Raw genomic sequence first — 22,068 nt, forward strand, 5'->3', positions numbered from 1 at the left:
TGCTTTCTTCAGAAGGGGTCCCCACCTGCCCTGCTTGGTGCCATACCACCAGCTGCCCAACAGCGTGCCCTTCCAGTTGCTGTGCCGGAAGACACACAGGATATTTACCCGGATGAAAGGTCTTCCAGTCCAGTTTTCCCCAGTTTCAACACTCTCTTCTGGGCTGTGCCTCTCCTGGTGCTGCTCTTTATCCTGCTGCTGTGCTGGTGTATCTGGCGACGGTACCCTAAAAGTGTGAGTGACCCCCGACTACACAGCCCTGTGGCCCAGGCCCTCCCCAGCCCCCCAAAGTATCGGGACTCCTGGCTTCCCCAGGATTCTACCTGTGGGAAGGTTCCCGCCAGTTCCGAGGTCATCACCTGAGCACATGGAGGCTCAGAGCTGCCTTCCCATTCCTGGGCACACAGCCTGGCCTCTAAGGAGCTTTGTGCCTCAGGCTTCCCTCAGAGAGGGGACCTGTGGACTGCCCTCTGCCTGAGGAGAAGTGACCCCAGGCCCTGACTCAGGCTTCTGAAGGACTCCAAGGGACAAAGGCCAGGGAGAGACCTCTACTGTGGATTGGAGTAAAACACAGAACCTGCATGGGCAATGATGGCCCCAAAGGGAGGGCCAGGTGCCCCAGGATTCCTCTCCTCTGGGGCAGCTGTGCCTTTAAAAACAGACATGGCCTCTGCCCATCTCTAGAGCCCTGTCCTTCCTACCCAGTCACTATTCAGGACCAGGGTGTGCTGGGCCCCTATTGGGCAGGGGACAGAAATGAAGTGGCCCCATTCCTGCCATGGCAGCTCCAGGTCTGGTGTCTTGACTGGCCTTGGTCCCTGGGGTACTGGGGGAAAATGTCACCTTCATGGCTGTGGCCAGTGTCCTGCCTAACCAGAGCAACAGCAAAGGGCAGAGGCGGGCCCCGGGGAGGGCGGGCGCAGAGGCCTGGCTAGCTGGGCTCCCCAGGACAGGTGTGGGGGCTCTGCGGGAGGAGGGACCCCTGGAGGTGTGAGCGGGCAGCCCCAGCAGACGCCTGCAGGTCTGAGGTCTGCAAACTGGGGGCATGAGGACAGGAAGCCAGGGTGCTGGGTGGACTTCCCTGAGGGGTGAGCACAGGGGCGGTTCAGGGTTTGTGGAGGAAGGGGAGGGAGGAGCAGGAGGGGAAGGGGAGGAGCTCTTGTCTTCATACGACCTAAAGGCTGCTGATGAAAACCACCTGGTTAGACACCTGTTCCAGCACCAGGCATCCCAGGCTGAATGTCCCCCCGGGGACCCACAGGGAAGTGTGACTCAGCTTAGGCAGGTGGAGCCAGCTGGCCACAGACCCGCATGCAGCGAGCACCCAGATGGACACCCAAAACCCTGTTCTGTCCCTGTGCTGCAGAGCAGGTCCCTTCCTGTGTGTATGGCTGAGCCAGAGCCCTTCTCACCCTGTGTTTATCACTCCATCTTTCTATTTCCCAGAAGCCGCCACCAAAACCAGAGAAGGTAGCTCATGTTTGGTTGTGATGGTGCCAGAGCCTGAGGGCACACTGGCCTTCCCAAGGAAGCCTCCTGCAGCCCAGGGCGATCTCCCTGCACCCTCCAGCTCTCATGCCCTGAGCAGAGAGAGCTGGCAGAAGAGGGGGACAGGGCCATGGTGGGCCCCCTATAAGATGTGGGACTCACAGTGTCACACAGAGGACACCCCTCTCGTGTTCCCATCAGAGCCTGACCAAGGGCCTCTGTCATTGAATTAGCAACTCAGGGGCATGTTTCAGCAACAGCTATGATTCCCACTGAAACAAAGGGGCTTTTGTTCAATCCCCAAGGGCCTGTTCGTAGGAGGCTCCTCCGTAGGACTCAGGGAAGTTATGGTAAAGAGGCTCGGGTTTCAGGACCCCGTCCCCTCCTCTGGGCTCTCATGTATGTGGCGCTGCATTTCACAGGCCTTCATCCCTGAATCCTGGCTGAGAGAGGGGCTACGGTGGGGTTGGCCTTTGGGGGCAGCAGGGCTGGGGAGAGTGGTGGGCATCTTATGTGGCATTAGGCTGTGAGGGAGGCCCAGCCCAGGTGCGCACAGAGCCCAAGTGTCAGGTGAGCAGGCATGGCTCCCCTGGGGCGGTGCCCTAACCAGGGCCCATAGCTGGAGCACAGTGTCCCGAGGCAGGAAATGAGGGTCTGGGGTTAGTGGAAGGTGGGGGCCTCCCTGCCCGGGTCAGTACCCTGTATGGATGCACTGTGGCCTGGGGAGGCCAATCTGCCAGGGTCACGTGAGCACAGCCCTGTCCTTGTGAATGCTCTCACCCTGGCCACCCTCTCAGTCACAGAGTCCCAGGACCAGGTCTCTAAGGAGAGCTGCATCAGGGAACGAAAGCAATGTGATAGAATTTCTTGCCCTTTTGGGGAACAGCCTTTTTTGCAAGCTAAGAGTTTGCCAGCTTTTCACCAGGATGGCTCTCTCCTAAGGGACAGGGTGCTACTCCTTGGTCCTGGAGTTCTCCCAGCAAACATTGCGGAGTGGCCAGGAAGTGACAGGTGCAGGGCAACAGCTACAGCGTCCCTATCCAAGGAGCTGCTTGCAAGGAAGCAGACACTATTTTCTCTTTCTAGAGCCCAGCGCCACTGGCACAGAAGTGCCCCATGGTGATCATGTCATGCTGTGGGAATCATGATAAAGAGAAGACAGAAGAACTAGAGGTGAGAAGGGCCCTAGAAGGTGCTGAAACCCCAGGCTCGGCTGAGGCAGGACAGGGGCAGCCGGCTCCTTCCCCACAGACACAGGCCCAGGAGGCCGGGCTTCTGTGGTGGTGAGGTTATGGGTGCTGGGCTTCGATCACCTGGCACCACAGTACAAGACCCCATCCCGGCCCTAGAGGCCTGGGAGAGAGAAAAGGCACAAGAGCCCATATTTCCCCCACCACCAGGCTGGTCCCAGCCCCCGGGGCTCCCCCTTGGCACGGGCCCAGCCTCTGGATGTGGGTGGCTGCCCGACAGGTGCCCGTCCGTGGTTCTGGCAGAGCTTGTCATCCGTTCCTGCAAAGCTCGGGTTTCACTGGCGCTCAGGGGATCAGTGAGAACAAACTGAATGGCACAGGCTTGCACAGGGCAGGGAAAGGCAGGGAAGTTCTGTGCCAAGTTCTTTCTGCCATTAACACTCCCCGGAAATATGAGTGTCACCTGCTGCTCTTGCAGAAGTCCCTTCAGCAGAGTGAGGGAGAGAACCTAAGAGTCCCTGTGACCCACTGAGAAAGGGTGACAGGCACCTGGAGGAGGGGCCTGGAGGACCCCCCCCAGCCCAGGAAGAATCAGGGCCCCACCCAGTGAGGAGAACCCAGTCCTGCAGGGCCCAGAGATGGCAGGGGTGGACGGGCGCCCGGTCGGCAGGTGTTGAGGAAGAAAGAGCCCCACAGTGTCAGGCCCTGCCACTGTCTCCCTGATTCTACATCTATTTTTGACAGATCCTTTAATTCCTCCTAAGCTTCAAACGGCAGCTGAGAGCCATTCTGCTCTACCTGCAGGCAGTGTGGGGGCTCAGGGAACCCAAAACACACCTGCCAGAGATAGAAGCCCCTTGCTGGGGATTGTTCTGCCCCAGTGCCTGCCCCATGCTTACACCTGTCAGGGCTCAGAGGGGCCTGAGCCACAGGGTCCGACATCTATGATGCCACCTGCCATTGGGCCACTTTCTGGTCTGTTCTCTGCCTTCCTCTGGGCCCCACCGAACTACAGTATCATGAACCTGCCCCCTGAGCAGAACAAGGGTCCTCTTGCCTTGTGTATGTCCCTGAGATGCAGGCCCTGTTCCCCACCTTTCCAGCTCCTGTGCTGTGGCCACCCCATGTTTCCCCCTCACGTCCTCGCTGTGGTCACTCTGTTTTGCCTCCAAACTTTGACCTTTTCCTCTAAATGTAGCCCATGACTCTCCTACACCAAAAATGTTACCAAGGAGTGGCCTTGCGGCCTTGCACCTACTAACAGAGGCAGCCTTGTTCACTTCTGCTCTGGCAAACAGGCCGTGTCTCTGCCCCACTGCCTTCAAATCCCAGAGGAGTTTCTCTCCTACTGCTCCCTTACAGGGCATCCCTCCTACACACACACACTCACACACAGTGACCCAGCTAGAGTCAGTCTAGTTCCTTAGTCTTGTGCCAAACCCTGACTCCCATCAGGTCCTGATTCTCTTCCCCGTTGCCTGAGTCCAGGGCAGCCCACAGTTTATGGGAAACGACCCTCGTAGATCCATCAGGAGAGTCAGGTTCAGGATGGAAATCTTACCCTCTCACTGAATGGGGCGCCCATGGCAACAGAGGGCTCCCAGCGAGGGTGACCTGTGCCACCCTCTCTCGAGGTCCTTTTTAGACAAAATGGGTGTCATTTCCTCCTACAGCTCCCTGCAGGGACCAAAGCTGCTGCTTACACACATTTAGGGAATTTGATCAAAATGATTCTAAAGTTGATCTGAAAAAATAAATAGTTAAGAATATCCCCAGGAGAGGACAGTTAATCTCTTTGGGACCTCCCTGTGGGCACAAGAAGACTGAGTCAGTGCTGAGAAGGGAGATCCAGGTCCAGTGTTCTGGGGCTGTAGGGCCAGAGTGCCCCCAGTTTGGCCTTAGGAATGTGGCATGACAGACAAGGTGGGGGTGGGTGGGTGAGTAGGGTCTGCAAATGTGCAATGGGCTTGAGAGGACAGGGGCGGGGGGGTCGCTGGGCCCCTGTGGCCTTTCATGCACCAACATAGGCAGCCTTGTTTGTTCTGCTCCAGCAAAGAGGTCAGGGGCTAGGCCAGGGGAGTGGACAGTTCTCAAGTGGAAAAGCACCAGGGACAGTGGGAGCTTAGGGACACACAGGGCAGGGTCACAGGCTTTGCATGTAACAAGTGAGGGGCTTAGGGGTGAGGAGTCTAGCAAGCCAGCTGGGCCCTGGAGCTGGATTCCCAGGCAGAGGGGAAGCACAGCTGAAGGTGGCAGCTGCCAGGAGCTTCTTCTTGGGGAAGGTGATTTTGTGAGGCCTGGAAAGGGTAGACCAGAGCCAGGTGCCCAGGGGAGAGGAGACACTCAAGTAGGCCTGAGAAGGGAGGCCAAGGGCCTGGCCAGGCAGCAGGTACACAGGAAGGTGAGAGTGGACTTCCGGCCAGAGACAGAGGAGCCTAGGACGGTATGTGGGCAGAGTGTGCTCTGAGGCTTGATGCAGGAGAGACAGGTTCTCGGAAGCCTGATGTTAGCACGCTCCATGGTGCCCCTAGACAGACCTGGCAGGGGGATCAGTGGGGTTCGGACCAGCAGGACAAGGATGGGCTTGAGAAGACAAGGAACTTGGTCAACCCCAAGAGTGAGGGAAAGTACAGCCTTCAGCCCCTAATTCCAGTGGCTTCTCGGTGACTTTCTCTCTCTCTCTCTTCTTCCCCACAGAGGTGTCATTCTGCTGTGCCCCTAATGATGCCCCATTGTGGGTCGTTGTCCTGCGGCACGTGGATCTCCCATCAACCCAGCTGCCATTACTGCTACCTCAGCAGCACCTGCTCATGGAGCCAGGGTGCCCAACCCAGTTGCTGCCAGCTGAATGATGCCACTCATACCTGCTGCAGCCTGGACGCTCTGGAAAGCCGCTTTGCAGCTCTCACCCCATAACACTATGTTTACAGCACCAAAACCCCAATATTGTTTTTTGTTTGTGTTTTTTTTTAATTTTGGTATGATTAATATACACTTAAATGAGCAACATTGTGGTTACTAGATTCTCCCCATTATCAAGTCCCCTACATACCCCATTACAATCACTATCCATCAGCATAGTAAGATGCTGTAGAGTCACTGCTTGTCTTCTCTGTCATATACTGCCTTCCCTGTGTTCCCCCCACATTATATGTTCTAATCATAATGCCCCTTTTTCCCCTTCTCCCTCCCTTCCCACCCATCCTCCCCAGTCCTTTTTCCTTTGGTAGATGTTAGTCCATTCTTGGGTTCTGTGAGTCTGCTGCTGTTTTGTTCCTCCAGGTTTTTCTTTGTTCTTATACTCCACATATGAGTGACGTCATTTGATACTTGTCTTTCTCTGCCTGGCTTATTTCACTAAATGTAATACTCTCTAGCTCCATCCATGTTGTTGCAAATGGTAGGATTTGTTTCCTTCTTATGGCTGAATAATATTCTGTTGTGTATATTTACCACATCTTCTTTATCCATTCATCTTCTGATGGACACTTAGGTTGCTTCCATTTCTTGGCTATTGTAACAGTGCTGTGATAAACATAGGGGTGCATATATCTTTACAAACTGGGCTCCTGCATTCTTAGGGTAAATTCCTAGGAGTGGAATTCTTGGGTCAAATGGTATTTCTATTTTGAGTTTTTGGAGGAACCTCCATACTGCTTTCCACATGGTTGAACTAATTTACATTCCCACAAGCAGTGTAGGAGGGTTCCCCTTTCTCCACAACCTTGCCAACATTTGTTGTTGTTTGTCTTTTGGGTGGTGGCCATCCTAACTGGTGTGAGGTGATAATCTTATTGTGGTTTTAATTTGCATTTCTCTGGTGATTTGCAGTGTGGAGCATCTTCTCATGTGTCTGTTGGCCATCTGAATTTCTTCTTTGGAGAAGTGTCTGTTCAGCTCCTCTGCCCATTTTTTAATTGGGTTATTTGGTTTTTGTTTGTTGAGGTGCATGATCTCTTTGTATATTTTGGATTTCAACCCCTTATTGAATATGTCATTTATGAATATATTCTTCCATACTGTAGGATGCCTTTTTATTCTACTGATGGTGTCCTTTGCTGTACAGAATCTTTTTAGTTTTATACAGACCCACTTGTTCATTTTTGCTTTATTTTCCCTTGCCCAGGGAGATATGTTCATGAAGAATTTGTTCATGTTTATATTCAAGAGAGTTTGCCTATATTTTCTTCTAAGGTTTTATGGTTCCATAACTTAAATTTAGGTCTTTGATCCATTTTGAGTTTACTTTTGTGTATGGGGTTAGACAATGATCCAGTTTCATTCTCTTACATGTTGCTGTCCAGTTTTGCCAACACCAGCTGTTGAAGAGGCTGTCATTTCCCCATTGTATATCCATGGCTCCTTTATCGAATATTAATTGATTTTATATGCTTGGGTTATTTTCTGGACTCTCTATTCTGTTCCACTGGTCTATGGGTCTGTTCTTGTGCCAGTACAAAATTGTCTTGATTACTGTGGCTTTGTAGTAGAGCTTGAAGTTGGGAAGTGAGATCTCCCCTGCTTTATTCTTCCTTCTCAGGATTGCTTTGGCTATTCAGGGTCTTTTGTGGTTCCATATGAATTTTAGAACTATTAGTTCCAGTTTGTTGAAGAATGCTGTCAGTATTTTGATAGGGATTGCTTTGAATCTGTACACTGCTTTAGGCAGGTTGGCCATTTTGACAATATTAATTCTTCCTAGCCAAGAGCATGGGATGAATTTCCATTTATTAGTGTCCTCTTTAATTTCTCTTAGGAGTGTCTTGTTGTTTTCAGGTATAGGTCTTTCACTTCCTTGGTTAGGTTTATTCCTAGGTATTTTATTCTTTTTGATGCAGTTGCGAATGGAATTGTTTTCCTGATTTCGCTTTCTGCTAGTTCATCATTAGTGTATAGGAAAGCAACAGATTTCTGTGTATTAATTTTGTATCCTTCAACTTTGCTGAATTAAGGTATTAGTTCTAGTAGTTTTGGAGTGGATTCTTTCAGGCTTTTTATGTACAATATCATGTCGTCTGCAAATAGTGACAGTTTGACTTCTTCCTTACCAATCTGGATGCCTTTTATTTCTTTGTGTTGTCTGATTGTCATGGCTAGGACCTTCAGCACTATGTGGAATAAAAGCTGGAGAGTAGGCAACCTTGTCTTGTCCTGATATTAGAGGAAAAGCTTTCAGCTTCTCGCTGTAAAGTATCATGTTGGCCATGGTTTTGTCATATATGGCCTTTATTATGTTGAGGTACTTGCCCTCTGTACCCATTTTGTTGAGAGTTTTTGTCATTAATGGATGTTGAATTTTGTCAAATGCTTTTTCAGCATCTATGGAAATGATCATGTGGTTTTTTTCCTTTTTGTTGATGTGGTGGATGATGTTGATGGATTTTCCAATGTTGTACCATTCTTGCAACCCTGGGATGAATCCCACTTTATCATTGTGTATGATACTCTTCATGTATTTTTGGATTCAGTTTGCTAATATTTTGTTGAGTATGTTTGCATCTATGTTCATCAGGGATATTGGTCTGTAGTTTTCTTTTTTTGTGGTGTCTTTGCCTGGTTTTGGTAGTAGAGTGACGCTGGCTTCATGGAATGAGTTTGGAAGTACTCCCTCCTCTTCTATTTTTTGGAAAACTTTAAGGAGAATGGGTATTATGTGTTTTCAAAATGTCTGATAAAATTGAGCAGTGAATTCATCTGGTCCAAGCATTTTGTTCTTGGATAGTTTTTTGATTACCCTTCAATTTCATTGCTGGTAATTTGTCTATTTAGATTTTCTGTTTCTTCCTGGGTTGGTCTTGGGAGGTTGTATTTTTCTAAAAAGTTCTCCATTTCTTCTAGCTTATCCAGTTTGTTAGCAAATAGATTTTCATAGTATTTTCTAATAATTCTTTGTACTTCTGTGGTGTCCTTTGTGATTTTTCCTTTCTCATTTCTGATTCTGTTTATGTGTGTAGATTGTCTTTATTTCTTAGTAAGTCTGGCTAGGGATTTATCTGTTTTGTCATTTTCTCAAAGAACCAGCTCTTGGTTTCATTGATTTTTTTCTATTTTATTCTTCTCAATTTTATTTATTTCTTCTCTGATCTTTATTATGTCCCTCCTTCTCCTGACTTTGGGCCTCATTTGTTCTTCTTTTTCCGTTTTCAATAATTGTGAATTTAGACTGTTCATCTGGGATTGTTCTTCCTTCTTTAAGTATGCCTGGATTGTTATATACTCTCCTCTTAGAACTGTCTTTGCTGTGTCCCACAGAAGTTGGGGCATTGTGCTGTTGTTTTCATTTGTCTCCATATATTGCTTGATCTCTGTTTAAATTTGTTCATTGATCCATTGATTATTTAGGAGCATGTTGTTAAGCCTCCATGTGTTTGTGAGCGTTTTTGCTTTCTTTGTACAATTTATTTCTAGTTTTATACCTTTGTGATCTGAGAAGTTGATTGGTATAATTTCTGTGTTTTTGAATTTACTGAGTCTCTTTTTGTGGCCTAGTATGTGGTCTGTTCTGGAAAATGTTCCATGTGCACTTGAGAAGAATGTGTGTCCTGCTGCTTTTGGGTGTAGAGTTCTGTAGATGTCTGTTAGGTCCATTTGTTCTAATGTGTGTTTCAGTGCCTCTGTGTCCTTACTTATTTTCTGTCTGGTTCACCAAGTGTAACTTAAAGTCAACTTCTAACTGCAGTTCTGCCAGTTAATGCTTTACAAATGTGAGGCTGTTTTGCTGATTTTATATATACTTATGATTATTCTATCTTACTGCTCCATTTTTTAAAATTATATAAAACTTCTTTTCTTTTGTCCTTCATGAACTTTTATTTAAACCTTAACTTCTATTTTGCTGTGTATTGAGATTGTTGCCCAACTTTCTTTTGGATCATATTTGCCATCTAGTGAATCTTTACACTTTTTAAAATTTCAACCTTTCTGTGTCTTCCTGCTTGTCTTGCTAATTGGCTTCAGCCCTGGGCAAGTTCACTATGAATTCAATGTGACCAAAGAAATTGACAGCAAAATGTTCTTTGGGGTGAAAAGGTTTATTACCCGCTTCTTCTCCCGTTGGTAGGTCAAGCACTAGTGTCTTGGCCTCCACCCAGAGCACTGGGCCAGCTCTCTATATAGCACAATAATAGGTATTGCCTAAAGGTGTGGAAGCGGCAGCCCAGCAACAGGCCGGTTACATCATGAGGTGGTTTAAGTTCAGTGAGGACCCTGGCCATAGGAACCATGACTTCCCCACACTGCTTTAAGTATATTTATTGTAAATAACACATGGTTTGGTCTTTCTGTTTCCTTCATTATGAGAGCCTCTGTCTTTTAATTGGTAACTGCTGACATATTAGGCTTATTTTTTCAACTCATTTCACACTTTGTATTTATTGTTTATTATTTCTTCCCTTTTCTCACTTTTCATTAAAAGTTATATATAGTGATTCTCTTCTTGAATGAGGTGTATACTCATGTTTACTTACATTTATTGATTTCTTAAACATTTTAATATTTATACCTTGCTCCCAAATTCTTTGGCATACTCTTATGGCCTTTTGATTTTCTTTTAAAACATATTTTGCTTCCAGGTTTGTTGAGGTATATGTGACAAATAAAAATTGTATATACTTAAGTGGTACAACGTGACTTTTTAAAAGGTGTAAAATGTGATGATTTAATATACATGTACATTGTAAAATGATTGCCTCAATCAATTAACACATCCATCATCTGCCCTTTTGAGTTTTTCCTTCTGTAACCCAAGTAAATACTAATCCCCTCACCAAATGGATATTATCTGGATTTTAAAATATGGAGTTAGACACACACACACACACACACACACACATGCACGTACTTACCCCTTTAATATGGTCCTGGATTTGTTGACAAATCACCCTTATTCCTACATTCTTTGTTGTAACTTCTTTAATTTGACTCTTACTGGAGTACTTCCTCCAAGATTGTTTTTAATATTGGTCTTTGGGTTCTAAGGCATTGTGTGCATAAGACTGTATTTATTATGCCATCTTATTTGAATAGCAATTTAGATGTATATAAAGTTCTAGGTTCAAGCTTATATTCTTTCACTAATAGAACTATTATTTTATTTTCTTCTTGCATCCACAGATGCTGCTGAAGAATCTTATGTTGATCTAATTCTTACTCTGTGATAGATGATCTGTTCTTTCTTTTGTGAGCTTTTGGCATATTTCTGTGTCTTATTATAATGAGCCTGGCTGTGGAATTTTTCTTATTGTTCCTATTCTGTACTCTTTGAGCACTTTATACTGAGGTCTTTTATCTTTCTGTAATATTGGTGAATTCACTACTCATTACTTCCTCGAATATTCTCTCTCTCTCACTTGTTTCTGTCCTCCGTTTTGTGGACTCTTATGTTTGTGATGTTTCTAGTCTTTCCCGCCCTCTGCAGGGAGGCTTCTCTCTTTACGTAGACCTCGCTGGTTATCCTTTAGCTCTGTACATCCTGCTGCTTCTCCCATCCCCGGTATTTGTCACTTATGCTGCTAACACTTTTAATAGCTAATATTACCTCTGTTTTTTTGAATTATGGGTTTTGCTTTATGTTGTTGATGATCTTTTAAGTGTATTTACCATCTTATTTTAAGTTCCTGATTCATCTTTTTCACTATTCTGTGTGATAGTGTATGGTGTTCAATTTGTTATCTGTGTTTCGCAGCGTTTTTAGTCCTTCGGTGTCTAATTCTGTGGGTCTGTGAGCTCAGGTCTCCATGAAGACAACAGCCGTTTGTGAGGTAATATGTAACGGGAGAGAGAGGAGTCAGGCCCTGACGGTCTGTGTCCTCCCAGGTCCAGCCTGGATCTGGTAAAGAAGCACTGTGGCTCTCCCTGTTTGCAGTTACTCTATCAGCCAGCTTTTAGGAAAAGCACAGCTGGTTGTATGTAATCTGTGTTTGCAATCCACCAGCTGAGAGGTGGCAAGAATGGAGAAGTGAATATCCCAAAGCCCTCACCTAGTTTTATCTGTTTCGGGACCTACACGGCGCTAATGCTGCTCTGATTCCTGTTCCTGTGTGAAGGGGAGGCAAAGATGGACCCAAAGAAGTGAAGGAGGTAAGAGGAGAATTTAAAAAGGTCTTCCCGCAGCCTGCCCACCCACTAGTTTCCTTCCCAGGATGCAGCCCTCCCCGCTCCCTGTCGACATACACAGTCCAAGGCAGCAATTCTGCCTCCTGGCAAATTCTAAATATTTCCCATTTGTTGTTTCATTGTTGCTAGTTTCCCAAATGCTTGTTTCCCTTTGCCAAAATTAATTTTGTGTGAGGGAACCAGGAGCCTGAATCTACCTCTTTGCTCTCTCAAAAAGAAACTGGAAGCTTTATTTCTGGTTCTCCAAGGACAGAGTGGCAGGTGACACTCAACAGCTCACAAGCTTCCTGATCCCCAGAGTCCTGCCCATGTGGCCTGGACTAATGGACTGCCATGCCCGTGCCTGGTGCCGAGTGGGATGATGAGTGGGAATTCTGATCTGTCTATGCTCCAGGGATAGGAGAGAACGGGAACTTGGAGATTCATGACGTAAGGTGTGTGGTACTGAGTAGGAGAGAGACATGTTTGTGTTGAGCCCTTTGTACTCCATTGAGCCCTTACTGGACGCACCTTCAGGAGGGTTTTAGTTCACAGAATCCAGGAGGAGTGCTTCCAGCTGGGGCCTCCAGGAGGTGATTAGGTCGTGGGGGTGGAGCCCCCCTGAATGGGATTAGTGTCCTTGTAACAGAGACCCCACAGAGATCCTCTGCCCCTTGCACTGTTTCAGGAGCTCGTGAGAAGGCACCACTGTGAACCAGGAAGGGGTCTCTCACCAGGAGACCATGCTGGCACCTTGACTTGGACTTTTCAGTCTCTGGAACTGTGGGAAATAAATTTCTGTCTACAGGCTGCTCTTTCTCTGGTGTTTTGTTATAGCAGCTCAAATGGACAAAAAGCTTTCCCAGTTAAAAGGTATTTAAGCACTTATATATGCACATGTATTTATTTATAAATATCATAAGTTATCCACATGTGCTAGTAATACAATTTGATTACACACACTATAACACATATCAATAGTTTAAAAGCTGCCAAGTAAATCTAAATGGAAATTCCAGTATTTCCTTCCCATACTCCAAAGGATCTCTTCTGCATGCCCTACAGCGTGCACACTCCATTTTGAAAACCGGTGCTTTAGAAAACAGTTCGTGCCTGTATATAATTAAATGTAAATGAACTGAATAAAATTCAGAAAATGAAATGTATTCAATATATAGTTCAAATAAAAAACATTTGCACAGGCTATTAAGAGGCAGACAACACAGGACAAAAGAACACAGTGGAAAGAAGCCCCGAATAAAATTTAAACACGACTTCCTCTGGGAAGCCGTTTTCCCGCCCTTGGATGGGTCTTTGCTGACATCTACAGGCTACAATTTGCCAGTGATTTTACTTGACCTTTACACTCGCTTGCTTCATCTGTTTAAATGGTGTCCTGTCATTGCTAAGGAGAAGCTAGAGCTTAGAGAAACCAGAAAAAGCTTGCAGAAGGCCACACCACTACTTGGGGGCCTTATTTTAATATGTAACAAATTGCGTGTGATTATTCTTTTCCAGAAGGAGTTATTACAGGCTTTCTTAAAGTAACAAGCCTCTCTCTGCTTTCCAGAAATTATTCAAGCCCTTGCCCTTCTTCTGGAGCAATTACTAAAACTTCCTAGGATTCTTCTCCTATCTATTCTAGAATTTTTGGGGAAGCATGGCAACAGCATTTTAGAATAAACTGTTGGTCTCTGGGCCCCGGAGACCCCTACCATTTCTCTATCCTTTTAATTTCCAGCTTCCCCTTTATTTCCACAACTCAGGAGTTCTGCCCAGTCACCATGTCATTTAATTCAAACTTGCTGATTTAGTTTTTGAAATGGTTTTGAAATAATTTCAAATCAGAAGTAATACCTGCTCATACCAAAAATGCAAACAATCTAGGCTAAGTGGGAGGAAATAATCACCTTGAATTCTTCCACTCAGAAACAGCTATTGTTAAATTATTATTATTCCTTAAAAAGGTGACAATTCTTTTGGGAATCCTCCCATGCCCAGGCATAATGAGAAGTAGGTATATAAATAGGCAGAAGTAAGTGCGTGAAAGATTGATTTTTATTTGGAGTTAATAGGAAAAGAATGGAATAGTACTAGAGGAATTGCTGAAATTCAGGTAAATGTTTCTTCATTTGAAAAGACCAGTTTCTGAATTATTTCTGAAGGCTAAGAAAAATGTAAACAAAAATTAACCTAATGAAATTCTCACAAATATGCTTAAATTGACATAAACATAAATGTTCATTGTGGCAAAAACAAATGAAACCAAACAAAATCAAGATAAACACAAAACACAAAGCACAATCAGGAAACCAACATAAACTCCATCAATAAACAAATCAGTACATTGTGGCACAGTCATATAATAGTACACAATATAACACTTTAAAGGGATGAACTTGAGTTACAGCTGTCAACATAAAACTATAAAATACAATGTTGAATGAATAAAAAGTAAAATACATAGATAACATTTTATTAAACTTAAAACTGTGTAATACTTTATAATGTTTAAGGATTCATGTTTAGCAAAAGTGTTAAGACATGCATAGTAATGATAAAATGGACTTCATGCTGGGTGGTCACTCACATCTGGGGAAGGAGAAAAGGAAGAGTCCAGGGGCACCAGTGGTATTAGAGTCATTAATATCTTAAAAATAGATTTGAAACAAATAAGACAAAGTATTAAGATTTAATAAAGCTGGGTGTTTGGGCAATGATGATCATTAATCTTTATGTTTGAAATAAAAAAATTTAAAAAATCACGAGATTGGAAAACTAATGGATTTTTAAAAATACGAAGCATAAGAATGAAGTCAGTTGTTGACATAATTAATAATAGCTGATTCTGTTAGATCTAGACAGAATTAATTAGAACTTATTCTGTTATGGATTATAAAACTACAAAGTGTGACCAGGAAGGCAGATATCCTATAACAGGAAGCATGAAGAACATGGAGTACATTTTATGTTGTGATAATTAATATTAAATATTTCTAGCATGCAGAAAATACAGGGAACAATACCCATGCACCTACTACTCAAATACAGCTGTGCGGTTTGCACCTGGCTTCAGTTCTACGTTTTTTCCCCTCCTCCATGCAGTCACCCGTTTAAAGTTAGTGGTATATCATTCTTTGTTATGTTTTGAGAATTGTCCTCATGAAATATGTACACTTAGTTTATTTTAATGGTTGTAAAATACAATATGAATACAACACAATGTTATTTACTAGTTTATCCACTGATGGGACATCCCCTAACTACTAAATACAAACAAGGCTGCAATGGACATCTTTATGCATACTTCTTGGGCACATCTATGAGAGATTCTCTAGGGCTATGGGGCATACCAGTAGAAATAGATTTGTTGAGTTGTATGAAATTTGCACGTTCAAATTTATTCTGCATTGTATATGTGAAGTAAGTAGTTTTAAAAAGCAGGGAAATGAATTAACTTTTCCACCAAGAGTATATGCAAACTCATGTTTCTCCATTATCTCTCCACTAGTACTTGGTATTGTCAGACTACCTACTCTGAGATAACGAAGTTATTCTCCTACACTGGCTTCCAACAGCTTTACTTTTTTATATTTAGACCTTTAATTCATCTGAAATTTATTTTTGTGATGGTGTGAAGTAGGGATCTGATTTTTTTCTTCTTCTGTGGAGACAGCCAATTTTCTTAGAACCATTAACTGACTTGCCCACCAGTTCTCAGAGTGTGGCCAGAGGATCCCTGGGGAAGTGAGGGCCATGAAATTCTTTGAAAGAGCCCACAAGGTCAGAACTATTGATGATACTAAGATGTTATTTGTCTAATCCACTTTCACTCCCAGGAGTAGACAGAGTTCTCCAGAGGCTACAGCGACATCTGATGACATCATTTCTCTAACAGTGAGTGAATTGTGTGCTGTATATTGTATTTACTAGGATGTTCTAAGGTAGTGAGTTTAGGATGTAAAAATGTACACTTTCAGATATGAACTCTGTTCTCAGTATTTCTAATGTGCTCCAACCAGCTCTCTTCAGTTACATCTGCTTTAATCTCTGTAATCTCATTATCTTTCAAGAAATCATTATTTTTAAATCCCAGTGTTTTTCCTGCTTTGATACAGAATTAAGTTTATCTTGTTTTACAATATCAAGATATTTTTCAAAAACATTGTTAATTTTATATTCAAAATTTTATATGAATTGTATTATTTTAGGATTGTTTTATTCTAAAATAAAAGAAAACATTATTATAATCCATTTTTCTTATGTATAAGGATGGATTGTTGGCTTTAAAAAGGAGGTTAGAAGACCAGTTCTCAACCTATGTCTATGGTGCCTGTGTCTGAAAAACATGAAACTGATCAGCACGTTCTCTAATTCATGGAAAGGAAGAATATATTTCAAAGAAACTGGGAAAACTTGTAAATATGAAAAAGAATGTCAAAAGGTATCTTTCCTTCAGCTTTACATATGTTAATAATTTATCTTTTTGTGCCTTAGACAAAAGAACATTTTCAAAAACGAATGTGGTTCTAGTTATGCTGCACCATAATTTGGGATCCAATCATTCAGGGTTTAAAGAAAAGGAATGAAATATTTTACATGTAGAGCTGACCCTGACAAACTCTTAGAAAGCTTTCACGGGGTAAGTTATCAAGTCGCGTCAGCCAGAGGAGCTTACCCAATAGAATAGCAGAGAGACGAATCAAGCCCTGTACAATGGCATTGCCGAACACCTGCTGGATGAAAAATCAGCATAAGGAGGCCTAGCACTGCCACTTCCCAATGATGCAGTAACTTATCAAATTAAAAATTCAACTGCAATCATAAAAGACTGAGTTAATATCTCATGTGAAAAATTGTGCCTTTGTCTTACCAATGGACTAATCTGTAGATGTGCATGGACGTGCTGTTTTGCTCACACTTATTTTGTCCCCAGCACCAACTAATCATTGCTTTGTAACAAACACAGGGGTGCTGAAACATTGACAGTATTGTATAATCTTTTTTGAATCTGATGGTTTCTTCCTCAACAACCGTGTTGAGATTTGCACTGATGGAGCAAAACACGTAGTGGGTAATAACCTTGATATGCTTAACACAAATCAAGATAATGGTATCAAGCTGTATTAATAGTCATTGTATTCTTTACCACCACATTCAGTTTTCAAAAAGGTGGCTTCACTAGAGGATGTTCTTGATCAATCAGTAAAAATTATTTTTGTTAAAACTCAGCTGTTGAGTCCGTTAAAAAATTAGTCTGTGTGATGAACTGAGAAGGGCCCGTGAAGCACCACACACAGTGGTTGTCTCTAGGAAAAACACTTTGAATCGCAAGCTGAACTAGCTAGTTTTTTCATGAAACACATTTTTCACTTGGAAAAACAAACAAATGACAGAAAACTGGTTATTCACACTTGCGTGTTTGGCAGCCATTTTCTTCAAAATGAGCACAGTAAGCCTGTCCCTCCAGGAAAATAACTAATCATGTCTGTGGCCAACAACAAAATTGAAGCTCTCACCTGAAAATTAGAACTCTGGGAAGCCTGCGTCTGCTGCTGTGGGACACTTAAAAACTTTTCTGATGAGATCAACAACAATGTTAATGAATGTGATCTTTTGATACTGTATAAGTTGTGTTACTATTTCAAATATCTGCCTAACTGTGAACTGATGTTTTCTAAAGACCCATGCATGACACTGCAGAATCATGCATGCACAAAAGATCCTCTCAAAGTGCAAGGCTGGCCAATAGATTTCAATAACTTCCTGTCATTTATTCCCTGAACCAGAAAGTATAGACTCATTCTACATTCTTACAACTCCCTTTCCCTCAGCTCTTCATTTTATTACTCAAAACTTTAGTGAAATTTCACCTCCCAGACAGCTGTAAGTATATTCTTTCCTCTTCATTACTATTCTAATGCCTTCACCCAGTACTTTGGTGATTTTACTTGTTCTATAATAAATGTCAGATCTCTCAACAGAGCATGCCAGGCATTTCTTGTTCTTGCCACTGCCCACTTCTCCCACTTCTGTTTCACTTTATTCTCCAATAAGTGGATCTAATTATAACTCTTTATAGAAAACATGCTGACTTATGACTCCCTGCCTTTACATTCATGTGCTTTCCTTTGCCTGGAATGTCCCCCTTCTGCTTAACTGGAAAACTCCAAGTGACATCCATCAGAATTCCATTCAGATATCTCACTTCAGGAAGCTTTTCCTGAGCTGAATCACATCAGTCAGGGTTCATCACTTAATTTTTCTGGATTACCTTGTTTTTTATTTTTTCTATTGTTGGACTCACTATTCTGTCATATGTTGGCTCTGTGGAATTCTTGTTACAAAATTATCTTTTGGGTTGAGGCTGTTTACCTTTATTGAGTAATACTATAAGAAACAGGTCTGTGAAATTCTCTTTTGGGTTTCCTAAAACAATATAGTTAGGAGGTTGTTCACTTAATTGTCAATTTCCTTTTTCATAGGGACTTGAGAAATATATTTCTGGTCTTATGTCAGTTACTCTTTGAATTTGTTTTATATGATCACTGCTTTTAACACCTTTTTGAGTTGGCTGCTGGAAATTTTTGAGCCAAAATTGTGGCCCACCTTTAGCAAACCCAAGATTTCATGCAGTTAGCCTCATTTCAGACTCTAGTGAGGCATCTCGCTTCCTGGGAAGTGAAGTGTGGCATAGCCGGGTTTTCCATATTGGCAGAGAACTGGGAAGCAGTGTGGGAACTACACAGGTGCAGAGCCTGTGGCCCGCGAGGGTCGCTTTTTCTGTCTGCAGTGCAGCTGTTGCCCTCTGGAGGCTGGACAGGTGGGGGACAGTTGGTGCTGGAGAAGCTCAGGGAAGCCATACGATTGTGCTTTCTCTTCTAGTATATGTTATTTTTCCCTTGGAAGGGGGTTTTTGGGTAATTTTCAACTTACCCAAGTTGCTAATTATTTTTTCCATTGTTTGATATGAGCCTTTTTTTCCTTCCTGTGTAAAAACCTGGACTAGTTGAGAAGTGGGAATTGAGGTATCCAGAGGGTCCAGAACCCCAAACTCCAGCTGTTTTGGTGCAGAAGCTGCACATTCCTTGATAAAAGAAAAGGGCCCTGGGAAGATGCCCAGGTGTACATTTTCCTCTAGAGGAAATGCAGATGGGTTTGAATGTCTTTACAGTGGGACATTTAAAGGCCTGGACTCTGCTTTGTGTTGCTCAAGGATTGGTGTGACTATACTATGGCTGTTGGGAAAGGAGCCTCATTTGGAAGGTGCTTCTAAATTAGGGTGAGGTCCTCATCTGCAGGATATTAGAAAATGAAAAACAGTGCCTGTCAGGTTAATGGAACTCCTGTTTTTATTGATTTCAAGAGATTATTATTAATTTATATAAATCCAAAACAGGAGTCTCAAATACATCCAAGGGCAAAAAAAAATTACATCAAGATTCCCAATTTAAATGTTCATAACATCTAGGAAAAACTCCAAGCTGCGTTAAAATCAAAGCACAGGATCTGTGAACCTGGATTCTACTGTCACCCTGTTTTCAAAAGACTGCAGAGGAAAGTTCCAAGCTGGAACCTACAAGATTAGATTAAGTAAGTTAGAGAAATTAGCCTTCAGGGGACAAAATCTTTTAATGATTTTCTGCCTGGAAAAACTGACTTCCAAATTTATAAAAAGTATATACTTATTATAAAACTTTGGTTGAAAAGTAAATATTATACTCTGACAAATGTAGGATGAAACAGAACAAATCTGTGTAAAAATAATTGTTATTAATGGTCTTGTTGTCCAGTATAAATATTTTCAGTCCCTAAAATGTTTTTGAATGAGAAAAGGGAAAATTTAATTCTGGTTTAATGGCCTCAGTATCTCCGCTAAGAGTCTCCGCTAAAAATCAAAGATATGCAACTTGACTGTAGACCAATAATTAGTGGTCATAAGAAGACTTAAAAAATCCCTCTGCATTAAGAATTTCAACCAGTACTTGGAGGATTACTCAGTAAAATAAATTCAAGAGAACTTAATTTTAATCTAAGTTAATTTAATATTCCTGATCTGGACAAACACTTCTGTAAATTAAGTTGTTTTGTGTATTTTGACTTCAAAAATATATCCCTACTCTGATTTTACCATGTATAAAATACAAATGCAATCATAGCAGTTTAGTCCATTTAAAACCATGCCACCATTAAAAAAAAAGGTTTATATTTTTGAGCAGGTTTAGGTTTACAGAAAAATTGAGTGAAAAACACAGCCAATTCCCATATGCCCCCTCACCTCCCACCTCCTTTCTTCTATTAAAAAACCTGGCATCAGTGTGATACACTTCTCCAACTGATGAGCCAGTATTGATACATCATTAAGTAGAGCATGTAGTGTATGTACATCAGGGTCCCCTCCTGGGGTGCACATTCTGTGCGTTTTGACAGATGCAGTCAGGTATCCACCATTCAGAAAAGCTTCACTGTGCTAAAAATAGTGCCCTGAATTTCACCTATTCATCCCGGCCCCCTCTTCCCCTGGCAATAGCTGATCTTGTTACTCTCTCCACGGTTTTGCCTTTTTCAGCAAGTCATATACTTGGAATCATAAAGTTCATAGCCTTTTCAAATAGCTGCTTTCACCTATCACTGTGCATTTAACTTCCCTCCCTGTCTTTTGGTAGCTTGACAGCTCTCTCTTTTTTAAATTGTGGAATAACATTCTACTATGTGAATAGGAAAAAAATGTTTATCCATTTATCTATCGAAAAACATCTTGGTACTTGCAAGTTTTGACCACTTCCCTTTCTTAAAATTGAAATGTTAGACTAAATGGAACATCCTAAATTTCATTTATTTCCCTTACAGAGAAGGCTATTTGTTATTTCTTAAATTAACATCTAAGAGTGTGTACATGCTGTCATGGTGGTCAGACTGAGATAGAATCTACATATTCAATATTACAGGTGATGTGGGCTCCTCAGTTATACCACTTACAGTATCTTGTAAAAGTTAAGTTGTCATTTTTCTCTGAAAAATTCTTAATATCAGTGTGACTATTTTTTCTTTAATAATACCCTAAAGTCATTTCTAAAATCTCAAATTGCCTTTGGGACCTTGGCCTGGCCAGACTTCAGCCTGGATTTTTGCTGCACCTGAGCGTGGGTTTCCCTTCTCGGATGTCTGCTGACACTGTAATGACTCTCAAGACTGAGTAGACTATTATAAAAACAAGAGAGGGAGAAGCTTACATTTCTAACAGTCCTGCTAAGGACATTGTAAAATGTTTAAATCTGGTTAATAGCACAACTAATATTTTTCTACAGAATTCAAAGACTCACTCATAATATTCACTGGACTGTTGTAACGATTCACAAAAGACTTAAAGTTTCTAGATGCTGAGGCTGCTGCCTGAGTCCACTGAGGATCAAGGGGGAATCGCTGTGCTCTGTGGGAGGGCTGGACAGGATGTGTCGAGCAGCTGGGCAGCTGGAGCGAAACCTCCCTCAGTGTTCAGGACATGGAACCGGTCTAACTTTAGGGTGTTGATACTTCTTTGGTTCACTTTAGGGAAAAACAAAACAAAACAAAACAGAACAGAGGTTCCTTCCTGCTTCTACAACTTATTTCTCTGCTTTACCCACCACGGCCCTGTGTTTGTACCAATGCTTGTAACAGTCCCCAAGAGCAGCAGTCTTCAAACTGGATTCCTGTATTTCTGGGGGTATAGGAGAACTGTCCAAGGGGTACATAGGCTAAGAAAGCTTTAAGGGACTCTAAACCTCCAACATCCACACACACACATTTTAAAAAGTGATGTACTTAATAAAAATGCTTGTTGTTTCAAGCCACTTTTAAAAAATGCGATGTGCCTGTGGCTGCTCTCAGGGTGCTCTTTCCCCACGCTTCCTTCACAGTTACTTTCCTCCCGCTTTACAGAAGAAAGGTGGGCCGCTCACCTATTACAAATATAATTACGGTGTTCTGACCTGGGAGTGAAATACTTCTGAGTACCAAAGAAAAGGGCACACCAAGCCTGTGTCCACGAAGCTTCCTTTAATCACAGCTTTGTGTCCTTGTTTGTCTTGTATGTCTCTCTCTGTTAAGGGCAATGATTCTCAACCATTTTGCCCCCTGACAGTATCTGGAGACATTTTTGGTTGTTATAACTGAGAGGCTGGGGTTGGGAATTGGTGTTACTGGCACCTAGTAGGTAGAGGTGGGGGATGCTGGTAACCGTCCTACAGTGGCCAGGCCAGCCCACCATGATGAGGAATTGTTCAACCCCAAATGTCAAAAATGGTCTGGTTGAGTA

The 22,068-nt window shown here is 42.9% G+C and overlaps 1 protein-coding gene across 7 annotated transcripts in view; it reads left to right on the forward strand.

Moving 5' to 3' along the window:
• The window catches only part of LOC140846858 (anthrax toxin receptor-like), a 68,684-nt gene extending 58,396 nt beyond the window's left edge, over nucleotides 1-10,288 (forward strand). For 6 of the 7 annotated variants that reach the window (XM_073224961.1, XM_073224960.1, XM_073224959.1 and 3 more), the window contains 3 exons: nucleotides 13-234; nucleotides 2,575-2,661; nucleotides 5,376-10,288. In XM_073224961.1, the coding sequence (XP_073081062.1) occupies nucleotides 13-234; nucleotides 2,575-2,661; nucleotides 5,376-5,594 (528 nt within the window). In that variant the 3' untranslated portion in view covers nucleotides 5,595-10,288. The remainder of the gene's footprint in view (nucleotides 1-12; nucleotides 235-2,574; nucleotides 2,662-5,375) is intronic. The other variant, XM_073224958.1, reaches the window with a different exon arrangement.
• Nucleotides 10,289-22,068: the final 11,780 nt, after the last annotated feature.

This window comes from Manis javanica, chromosome 16 (assembly GCF_040802235.1).
Source record: "Manis javanica isolate MJ-LG chromosome 16, MJ_LKY, whole genome shotgun sequence".
In the NCBI taxonomy this organism is placed as follows: domain Eukaryota; kingdom Metazoa; phylum Chordata; class Mammalia; order Pholidota; family Manidae; genus Manis; species Manis javanica.